The sequence below is a fragment of the Eptatretus burgeri genome, chromosome 8 (assembly GCF_056783735.1).
Source record: "Eptatretus burgeri isolate ZD-2024b chromosome 8, Ebu_testis_v1, whole genome shotgun sequence".
NCBI lineage: Eukaryota > Metazoa > Chordata > Myxini > Myxiniformes > Myxinidae > Eptatretus > Eptatretus burgeri.
In genome coordinates this window covers 45,521,212-45,532,354 of record NC_140968.1, presented here as the reverse complement: position 1 = coordinate 45,532,354, position 11,143 = coordinate 45,521,212, and the positions used below count along the sequence as shown (strand labels likewise).

At 41.3% G+C, this 11,143-nt stretch overlaps 1 protein-coding gene across 4 annotated transcripts; it reads left to right on the top strand.

The window, feature by feature from the left end:
- On the top strand, window positions 1-10,704 carry LOC147021653 (interferon regulatory factor 4-like). Of its 4 annotated transcripts, none has more exons than XM_085891842.1 (8): window positions 1-98; window positions 314-454; window positions 2,479-2,668; window positions 5,488-5,561; window positions 6,005-6,053; window positions 9,672-10,049; window positions 10,136-10,248; window positions 10,406-10,704. In XM_085891842.1, exons 2-8 carry the CDS (start codon window positions 323-325, stop codon window positions 10,556-10,558), a joined length of 1,089 nt encoding a protein of 362 aa, XP_085747968.1. In that variant the 5' UTR covers window positions 1-98; window positions 314-322; the 3' UTR covers window positions 10,559-10,704. The 4 variants fall into 4 exon arrangements, with proteins under 4 accessions (XP_085747968.1, XP_085747965.1, XP_085747969.1 ...); XM_085891841.1 differs by having other exon boundaries at window positions 35-98; window positions 258-454; XM_085891839.1 differs by having other exon boundaries at window positions 20-454.
- Window positions 10,705-11,143: the final 439 nt, after the last annotated feature.

Here is an 11,143-nt window from a genome sequence, read left to right as displayed (position 1 = left end):
TGTGTCCAACCTCAACGATATTGCATGAAGTTTCATTGTCTTTGTGCTGTGACCCTCCAAGGATCGTAGATACTGTATACCATACATTTGACTAACTGGTATGCCACAAATAAAGCTGCTTAGGGTTTTAACGATTCAAGTTTCTCGATTTGTAATCTGAAAAAGAAATTGCCAATCCAGTTAAAGTTTGCAGCCTTGGGGTGGATGATGTGGAATGTGTAACATTCCTGTGCATCGGAATATGTGCACCCCTGCAGTAGACAGTCAAGATCCCATGACCCAAAGCTCATATTCTTCATCTTCTGGGCTCAAGGCATGGATAATGGCACAGATTGAAAGTGGCATGTATCCTGGACTAGAGTGGGAAGACGAGGAGAAAACGACATTTCGTATACCTTGGAAGCACGCTGGGAGACAAAGACATTGCAATGATGTGGATTCGGCTATCTTTAAGGTATGTGCTTGATTATTACACCTTTGTGAGTGTTTTCAACACATTGCATGCCATACATCTCGACCCAGCTATAAATTGTTATTTTGGTGCTTCGCAGGCGGGGAAATTCATCAATGTGTATGCCGTCCCTCTCCCCCTCTCTCTCTCTCTCTCTCTCTCTCTCTCTCTCTCTCTCTCTCTCTCTCTCTCTCTCTCTCTGATGGACGTTCAAACTTGGCATCCCGTCTGCCAGTATTAGATAGTAAACCTTAAAGATCCCATAGTGTCCTTCACAATGAGTATGTGTGCAAGATATCACCTGTACCCTGAACATATTACAAATGCCTGTCCTGACTTACGGTGGGCATTGCATTCGTGGCACAGCTGCGTCCTCAGCAAATGATGGTCCCCGCAGCTTTGTGCTGCATATGAAAGAAGGAAGAAGAAGGAGCATTCCAAAAATTATCATTGTTTTATCATACTTGATTGACTTGATGCGTTACTTGATATTGACTTGATAAATAATGGCATGGCAAAATATGGCTCTGTTCAATCAGCGGGGGACTCGGTTGGGTTGTCACAATGAGCGGTTGTAATATCTGTCACAGTTCATATGTTAAAAGGCCATTGCACTGCACAAACATACTTCGCTATAGACTCTTTTCTGGTAATGTAATGACTAAAGTGGATTCCACACATGACTGTGACAGCCGTTGTAAAGCCTTCTCCGTCCGATGCATATAGCGTTGGGGAAGGCTTGTTGCTGTTGCGGAGTTTGTTTCGACAATTTGTGCCCCCAATTTTTAATCGTATTACAGAGTTTCTTAGACCCCAAGGAAGACTAAACCACCACTTAGAAAAAAAAAATTGGTTTTGTTTCCTTGCTTACAAACTAAGATTTACTAACTAATACTGGCAGACGGGACGCCAACGTCTCAACACTCCAAATTTCCAAACTGTATCAATTTCTGAGCTGTAACTGTGAGCCGGCGGAGAATTTCGGAATGAAATTTTACATCAATAATGTGAATATAACCTATGCGAGGTTGACCTTAACATTTTGACGTTGACCTAATTTTAAGGTCATGACCTAATTATGGACATTTTACCATTTTTCACCATAACTCCACTAAAGTTTATCCAATCGTAATGAAATTGCCCACATTAGATAGCCTAGAGCAAGGCACATTTAAGTTTAATTTACATCATAATACCCCTCCAGGTTAAAGGTCAACATCTTGTACCCCCGAGATGTACGAAACTACCACTTCGGCTTTTCATTCATTTTTTTTTTCTGCCAATGTTCGAGCTGCACCTCAAATCTGGCTCGGATTTTCAGAATAAAATTTTGCATCAATAATGGGAATAAAAAAGTATGCAGGGTTGATGTTTTTTGACCTTGACCTAATTTTAAGGTCATGACCCAATTATAGATATTTTTTAACCATAACTCGACTCGGGTTTACCTGATCGGATGAAATTGCACTTTCTCGACAGCCTAGGGCAAGGCGCAAGCATCCTTAATTTACATCATACCTCTCAAAGTTAAAGGTCAAGGTCAAATTGTGTTCTTAAAAAATAATGCATTTTTTGTCATCGCTCAATTTTGCCAATGCAGAATCTTAAAGACCTCTTGGCCTTCCAGTATGTTCTTGAAACATAATAGTTAGTGTACGTGTACTGATGTTGTGCACCTGATATTTGATTTGTGTGCTTGACAAACTTTTTTCAGATTATGACCAAATTAACAGGATATTTTTTAATTATTCGTTGGGGAAGGTTTGTTGGGAGCCCTTTGGGCTTGTCACCCGCACTCGGGTAAGTCAGACATTTCACGGGTTCGACATCATGCAAGGTCGGTGATCAAAGCAGTAAAATCCTCTTTATTGACCCATGACATCATCTCGGTCACGAAACGCAGTTTCCAAGACACTTTCAGGGAAAAGGTATGCTGTGAGGAAATTATATACTCTGAAGGAGCAAAAATGATCTTTCTTTTTACGTGTGAACATAGATGTCCAGTCATAATGTTTTGTTCCGTACAGGCTTGGACAGTGCACAGGGGAAAATACCGTGAAGGGATGGACAAACCCGATCCCTCAACATGGAAGGCTCGTTTACGCTGCGCTCTCAACAAAAGTCCACACTTCCAAGAGTTGAAAGAGCTCAGCCAGGCCCATATAGCTGAATCATACAAGGTGTACCGCATTCTTGCGATGGGGGCACGTGAGAAAGGTAAACACCAATTGGAGAGCTACTTTTTTGTTTGTTAAGGTAGTCTGTCGCTGTGCCATGCACAGTTAGGGCGCAATTCCAACATTGTGCAACATCACTCAATCCATAATTACCCACAAAGCGAAAAGTGGGGATATGCAATCGCTTCACTTCTGTCTGTCTGTCCATCCGTCAACAAACGTCAGTTTATAATTGAGGACTAACTTAATTTCAGTTGAATGTTATATATATATATATATATATATATATATATATATATATATATATATATATATATATATATATATATATGTATATGAATTAACACGGTTGAATGATATACCGTTGAATTAACACCAGCTGGGGTTGACTCAGCCTGTCATCCTTCTGAGGTTGGCAAAATGAGTATCAGTGAATTGGGGTAATAACCCTTCGGGGTGACCTGTGTTGGAGAGGTGACCTGTCCACGACTGTACTCCTTGCCAATGAAACTGCCTTGGCAGCTCTTTGTGCCCTTACTTCACAAAAGGAATGGTATTATTATTACATACAAGACTGCTTCAATGGCACTAACTTCCAGATATGTTTTTTATTTGACCTTTAAAACATTATTTTGCTTTAATTGAATTATATACCTGAGCACTGCATGGGGTAAGGTGTTCTCTGAACTCTCTAGTTTTCTCGGGAAATTGTGGGATTCTTTATTCCAGGGGAGATGAAGAGGAAGGTGCTGTCATGGATTGAGCCAAAAGATACTCATTAAACATCATCATCGGTGTGTCAGTTGACGAAAAATGCTAAACATGGCAGGCAAAGGTGATGTTTGGAGAAGATGATGCCATACACCATACTTCCTGAACTAACTATGCCTGGAAGAGAAGGATTGGGCTGCGGTTTCCCTGCAAAAAATGTTCCATACAAATTCTACAGAACTCAATAGTTGTACAATGCACAATAGTACAAATTCTACAGAACATTAGTTTTTTGCAGGATTATTTGCTGAACACCACAAAGTCCTCGGGCATGAATGTCATCGAACATGCCTGGGAACATATCCAAGTTGGCCACAATGTCCTGTCACCCGTTGTAAAAATTGTGACATTGCCTTTTATCATATTAGCTGACAACAATGAAGTGTTCTACAAGTTATACCACATACATTTACAGTACTCTTTTACTTTATTAGACATTTTACAGCACATGATGCAAGTCTTAAGTGTTCAATGGATCAGTTTGTCCTCCATCATTGTCATTCCAGAGAATAATTTTATGCCATGCTTTGTGGGACATTTTCCAGAGCATTTTGTCTGATAAATTTGAACAAACATTGGGAAATGTCGAGGCAATTTTCGGTCACTATTCATGTGCTTTTACATCATCGAACCTGGTATTCCAAGCTCCGCGGATCATTTACAGGTCGACTTTTTTGGTGACCTGGCAACAGATTCCTCGACCAACTTACACAGCTGACCTCTAGTTTATGGCCTTCCAGTGTTTTGACATATCTTTTATGTTGCTTGTTGCAAAGAGTTGATGCTCCCAAAGCAGAAGAGGCTTTTTCTCCAGAGCTTCTTGGGGGAATCGTTGCTGGAAGTTGATGCACACCTCTTCCATTGTTTTCCCTGTTTGTGGACGTTTGTGAACCCAGACACTGACAACAATCCATTGTTCAATTGTGTAATTGCTTGTGTCATTCAAGGTCACGTTCACTCAATGTGAAAACAATGAAAAAGTAAACGAATTAACGCTCTGCACAAAAGGCAATGCCACAATTTTTACAAGGCGTGACAAGACATTGTGGCTATCCTTTAAATTGGGAGCTGCATAAAAGCCAACCACAGACAAGTAATACACAACAGCTGCAACAAAATGTACTCCACATTTGGCAAAATCTGGATCAGGCTGTCATGCGGAATATCACCGATTTGATGCCTTCACGGGTTCAATCACCATATGATTCCAAAAGGACGTGATACCAGATACAACTATAGAGAGTTCATAGGACACCTTACCCCATGCTGTCTTGAGAAACAAGGGCATGGACGGGGTCTACAAGCAGAGTATTTGATTGGAATGCCGTAATATTTTGTCCAAGTATTACTAAACTGAAGGGTTTTGAAAGTGTCAAAAGGCAATTTGTGTTCTACAGTTTTTAAGTATACAATTCAATTTAAATAAAATAGATATTTTAAAGGTTGTAGAAAAAAAAAAAAAAATTCTGGAGTTTTTTAAACCTTAGATGCTTAGATGGGAATTATGGTCTTTTATACCACCCGGTCTAACACGTTACATTAGTTCCTCGTGCCTGTTGTTTGTGTCCTTTTTGACATCCTTAAAAGCAGTACCGGTAAGTTTCCTGTTTGGAATGATTTTGAATTTTGTTTCACCGCCAGACAGGCAAACAGAGTGTTGTCTTGTTTTTTTTTATGACTCACTCCTCTCTGCGTATCCACGATCGGAACAAATTCAAAGCCAAAGTACTGCTAAACTATGGGTTCGTATTCCGATTGACGTTCCGATTCGTGTTAAAAATATAACATTCCATTGAAATCAAGTTGTTCCTCGATCATAAACTGACAATTGCGGACAGGGGTGAACCGATTGCTTAACTTGCTTTTCGCATCACGTGTGCGAAGCAAATTCATGTTAGTACATTGTGTCCTTACTGTGCTCAACATGCCATTCGCATCCTTCCATGCAATACTGAAACCACATTTTACCGATACTAGTTTAATGTTTATGAAAAATATAAGTTGTATTAGCCAGTAATTTAAGGACCATGAATTAAGATATAATGGAAGGTTTAATCTCACACCGATTTCTTCCGTTGTGAAATGCAGATGAGGACAGTTTCAGCGATGCAAGGGAAAGAAGACATTTGCTCTTGACACCTGCATACCCACCGAATGCAATGGTAATGGAGCATTTCATCACCATCTTCACATTGGCTTTTGTAACTTCCCTAATTGATCAGTAGTGATCCATCTGCTGAAACGTACTATAGTTTCATGCACACTGGAAGGGGCCATCTATTTAATACGGACGTATGAGAGAGCTAAATTGAAAATTTTGAAATTGAGAAAAATAAGAGAATGGAGGATTTGGGGAGAGGAAATTAAAAGTAGGGTACAGGAGCAGGATTTGGGAGAGGATGGAAATCGGTTTTAGGGGAAATAGGAGTAAGCGGAGTGAAGGCAAGATGCCTACCTTGGACAGATCTGGAAGGGGGTAGTCAGGAGTGGGGTTAGAATGCTTCCATATTTGCGTACGTAAAAAATAAATGGCCCCCAAGTTCAGCTTTAAAACAAAAGCACTGCAGTGTCACCACAGTGATTGATTAGGCATGTTTGCTTGCAGGTTTCTGAAGCAAGCATTGATCATTTTGCCACTGATGAATACACCTGTGGTATGACGTTTCCTTTTGTATTTTGTTTTTAACAAAGCATGTAAAATGGTCTTTCATTCTGAGCAGAAGGATAGCTCAGGAGCAGCTATGCTTGCTTTTGAGCTGTCTGGTCCTGGGTACAAATCATCGCAGAAGACAGAAAATAGATCCAGCTTTGTAACTTTCACCGACTGTAGTACCACCAGCCCGCAGAGAACTTTGGCGTAGCGAACGTGATCCTTCAGATGGAACATCAATACAGAAAAATATAAAAACTAAGAGTGCTTGTATACTTCAAGTATACTAAGAGTATACTTGAAAAATATAAAAACTATGAGAGGCTTATCTGTTGAATACAGCCAACCGCCATATTGTTTGTCTGAAGAACACCAAATAAACCATTGTGAACTGAAATGACATAACTTAGGCGCACGTTTAATGTTTAACTAGCAGGGACCCACAGACCAGAATTCCATGGAATTCCATGGATTCCATGGAAAACCCCTGAGTTTATACAATTTCACTAAAAACAACGTTGCGGGTTTGTCCGCCTGCAGCATGCTCCATCCCTCTCCTTATCCGGAATTCATTACGGTTGGCAAAGATGCACAGATCAAGTGGGTCTCCTACTCTAGTCAGTGCAACGTACAGCTGTCCGTGTGTAACAACACTAGTGGGAAGCAGGCCTCCATACCGTCACACACAGCCTCTGATACTGACTTGTGTTGATAGTCATCGCAAAGGCTGGCCTGACCGAAACTGTCGTCGTCGGAGTTGGGAAGGAAGATCCGTGTCAGATGGAGAAAGAGGAATTCTAGGAATAAAGAGAATAGACCCAGCACGCTCATCACTGAGCACCTGCACCTCAAGAAGACCATCAGTGACCTTGGTTAAGATGTAACATGTTCCGTCACAGTGGACATTGTGAGGGTTGAGATTTCACAGCATGATGGGAGTGTTAACCTTCAGTGACATATCCTACTGTGGCACACCTCAAATATTTTATTCAGTTGAGAAACTCAGGTGGATAAACGGCGGACAGGTTTTGATCGGCCAAAGATCCGTCACTTTTAACGATGAAAGGTTCACCTGGCAGGCGGTCAATGATGCTGTTGTTGAGAAGATCAACCATGCTATTTGTTGTGGTTAAAATTGCACGTGAAGCCAACCACTCAGAATTTGTATGGTTGGATGGTTCTTCAAGTGCGTCATACACAAGGCTGACAACGTCATCTTCTGAGTTCACATACAGACCAGGTGGTAATGCAATTACATCATGGTAAAGATTACCCTCCACAGAAGGCAGGTGCCCCTGACCCAGTTGCATCAACCAACCAGCATAATGCTCGAGTCGTTTTAGACTTTCTCCGTCTGCACCATTAAGTCGATTGAGCAGGTGCAGATTTGTTCTTAAAGTTAACGTCATGCAATGTCACCACAATGGAGAGTTTTTCGTGCAGGCGTTGAGGATGTTTGGTCACCTCCCTTGTCAGACCACCGGAAGGATTTGATGATCAGTACACCGTTTGTCATTGATTCATGGACAAGACACCGCTTTAATCCAGTTACTTCGCAGTCACAACAATGCGACTGAAGAGTTACAATGATCGTTTCTATTATTATTACTATTCTGTAAACGATATGACTGTGTTAAGAAACCTCGGCTAATTCGTTACTCCCGCGATAAAAGCCTCAAACTCTCTCAAGGGGCAAAAAACCCAGGAAGGAAGTCCATAATGCTGCATCGATCGCTGCAGACAACAACTATCCTGAAGCGGCCTGAAAGTGAGGCCTGAGGACGATACGTCATGTGTCCTTGGAAGGGCCGTGACTCCGATCCTTTCAATATTTCATGATCATTTTAACAGTTGCTTTGTTTGTGTTTCACACTGTACGGAAAACACAAAAGGTAGCTCATGGCGATTGTGACTATAACAGGTTCGAAGGATGTGGTCCGCCTGAAGTTCACGAAAATAAAAATGGCGGATGTTGGAGTCACCCGTCCTCCACCGTCATGACGTCCCAGATGTAATGACGTATCATGACAGACAGACAGACAGACAGACAGACAGACAACTGCTGCTACCTTAATATATAGATTACCGTAGTCCTTGAAAACCTGTTTCAGTAAATACTGCACTTTTATTTTCAGGAAAGCCTCAAGTGTCTGTTTTGTTCATTTTATCATCGTGGCACAAAGTTTTTGTCGAAATCTGGGAGCTGGGATAAAGATAAAACAAGTTACCGTGTCATTAATTATTATTATTATTATTATTATTATTATTATTAATATCCTGGCAAACAGCCGATCCTTATGGATGGATTAATTCCCCCACTTTTATGACGTCAATGGTGTATCGTATTATGCTAGTAATACCAGCTTCCACCAGGTGGCGATATACGATAAATACAGCAGTTACATAGAAATTCCTCGCCCCACCTTGAACCCCCGAGAGCCTGGACTATTGTTTTTGTTTTTATTAATTGCCGGAATCCTTCGGATTTCGGTAATTATGTTGGTCGGTTGTGTGTGTCATTCTCTGTGTGTGTCTGCGTGTCTGTTTGTTTGTGTGTTTGTTTACCCTGCAGCAGCCACACCGTTTCAGCGATCATGACCAAACTGGGTACAGACATCGGCCATGGTCCAACTCAGACACTTGTCGTTTTTGGTGAATCTTGGTCAAAGGTCAAGGTCAAGGTCAAGGTCACCGAAAAACCGAAATTCTTATTTTCGCAATAACATCCGCTTAAAATGCTCGTATCGACTTCAAACCAAATCCGAAATGTGCAACTTTTAATTCTGCATCTCATTGGGGGTGTCACACCAACACCCTTCTTCGCGGTGGGGGGTCGAATGTCGGGGGGGGGGGTCGGGTCAAAACTTTCAAATTGCGATAAAAACGCCATTTCAAGTCCGATTGACTTCCAACTTATGATCATGACCAAACTAAGTGCTATAACTCATTAAACAGTACTATCGACTTATAAGAACCAAATTGATTTCTAGGTTTTTGTTTTTTCAGAGATCATGGAGATATGACAAAGTTATTCGGGCAATTCCTTGTTCAACGATCAATTTCATTTTTACCTCGTTTATTCAATAACTTACCGAGGACACCCTGAGTCCATCTACCACTTTTAACTGAATCCATCCTGTGGATTCAGTTATCGTCTGTTTGTTTGTTTGTTTGTTTGTGGTGTTATAACTTGAGAAAGTATTAATGGATTTCAATAAATCCATTGAGGTGGACTCAGGGAACTTCCGGGAAGGTTCGTGACGCAAAAAATAAATAGCCTAAATAAATAAAGGTCGGTTTGTATATGGATACAACACGTGGGCACACGTGTTGAAACCGCAAACACCAACTTGCGACGCGGGTTATCCCCACAAGGAGGGCAGGGTCTCCCAGGAAAACACACTTCGTATTTCATGCCATGCCTCGAAACACCTGTCCAACAGTTCTATCAGGCCAAAATGAAACCCAAACTAGGCAGCTCAAAAGTGAGTGAGCTTCCTCTGCACCATCCTGTCCTATCCTGCTAACAATACCTTGTACATCACTCTGTTACTCGGTATAGCATGCAAACACTCGGGCTTACATGACAAAACTGAGAGATAACCTAATTTTGTCTTTGTAGGGATGGAGCTGGTGTGTTTCTACAAGAGCATGACTGTGTGCAAGTGGCAGGCCTTGCACACAAATGGGTGCCGCATTTCATCCAGCGTGCTGGATATTCACGATGAAAGCGTCTTTGGCCCTCGGGACATCCTCCAGTTTCATTTTCCCAGCACTGAGCACATATCTGACCATCAACAACGGTTCCACACCGAAATGATCCTAAAACATGTCGAACGAGGTCTCCTCTTGCTTATGACTATGAACGGGCTTTATGCATATCGCCTGTGCATGGCAAGGGTGTTCTGGACTGGACCTTGTACAGAAGATCCAAACAATCCCAATAAGATGGAGAGGAATGTGTGGGTCAAACTGTTCGATTGCAGGCAATTTATGCATGGTGAGATAATGCTGCCTCTTATTTGTGCTTCGGGGATTTATGTACTGAATTTTGTGACGAACTCATCTCTTTGTTCTTTTCTACAGAACTGAAGCTGTACATGCAAGGGCTGGGGCGTGCTCCGAGATTCCACGTGACACTGTGTTTTGGAGAGAAGCTTACAGATAAATGTATCCATGCACAGCACGTCACAGTACAGGTGTGTACAGCTCATTGAACGTAATTTGCAGATAATTATCAAATGCAGGCATGTGTGATTGCTCAACGTGATTGTGTTGTGGTGGTGTCAGGATATGGGCCAGCTCGTCGTGTTAAGGCACAGCTTAAGGTTAAGGTATGGACGTGCTGCTGTGCAGGTGGAACCCCAGTTTGCCAAACGCATGTATGAAGAGGCCCTGCTGACGATGTACCCATCGTGTTCTTACATCGAGATCTCTCCACAAAACCCTTCTGATGAACTCTCAATTATTATGAAAATGCTCCTGCAAAACATCAACACCTGCAATTGATTTCCACTGCTTACAGCTGCCCTTGCTTTGTGCAGATTTACAGTGTTTATTGTCCCTGACGTCATCAAATCTGGAGCTGCACCACCGTTGAGTAAATTATTGTATTGTTTGATTTTTTGAATCGAATAAACTTGGAGACATATGAACGTTTGTGGTTTGTCTAATTGATTTTGTACAATGCTGTACCCTTCATTCATTCACCCTATTTGTAATCAATACAAATATTTGTTGAATGTGCATTTGAATGAATGGTCCAAATGTCAGCAAATAAATATTGCATGGAAGTTGGAATGCTCGTTATTGTAAGTTTTGTTACGAAGTTTTAAAACTGCAACAATTAATGTGTTTGGAAACAAAATGTGAACCATCACAATCGAGTGAACGGACCAATGACTCAAATATATATTCAAGCTGTTCTTGAACATCATTCGAATCATTCATCAGAATCAGAGGTCATCATCAGCCAAAGGGTGGTACTCTTTAAACATGTTTGGGTGGTACCCTTCAAACAAAACAATTTATTTTTTATTTTTTATTTATTTTCACAATGTCTTGCTGTCGTAACAAGGTCAATGATGACCAATT

What these genes read in the sequence shown, in the direction of transcription:
- LOC147021653 (XM_085891839.1), top strand. Translation starts at nt 215, where the DNA reads ATGTGTAACATTCCTGTGCATCGGAATATGTGCACCCCTGCAGTAGAC. An exon ending in GATGGGGGCACGTGAGAAAG is followed by an intron (nt 2,669 to 5,487) that starts GTAAACACCAAT and finishes TGTGAAATGCAG; the next exon opens with ATGAGGACAGTTTCAGCGAT. An exon ending in CACAGCACGTCACAGTACAG is followed by an intron (nt 10,249 to 10,405) that starts GTGTGTACAGCT and finishes GCTGCTGTGCAG; the next exon opens with GTGGAACCCCAGTTTGCCAA.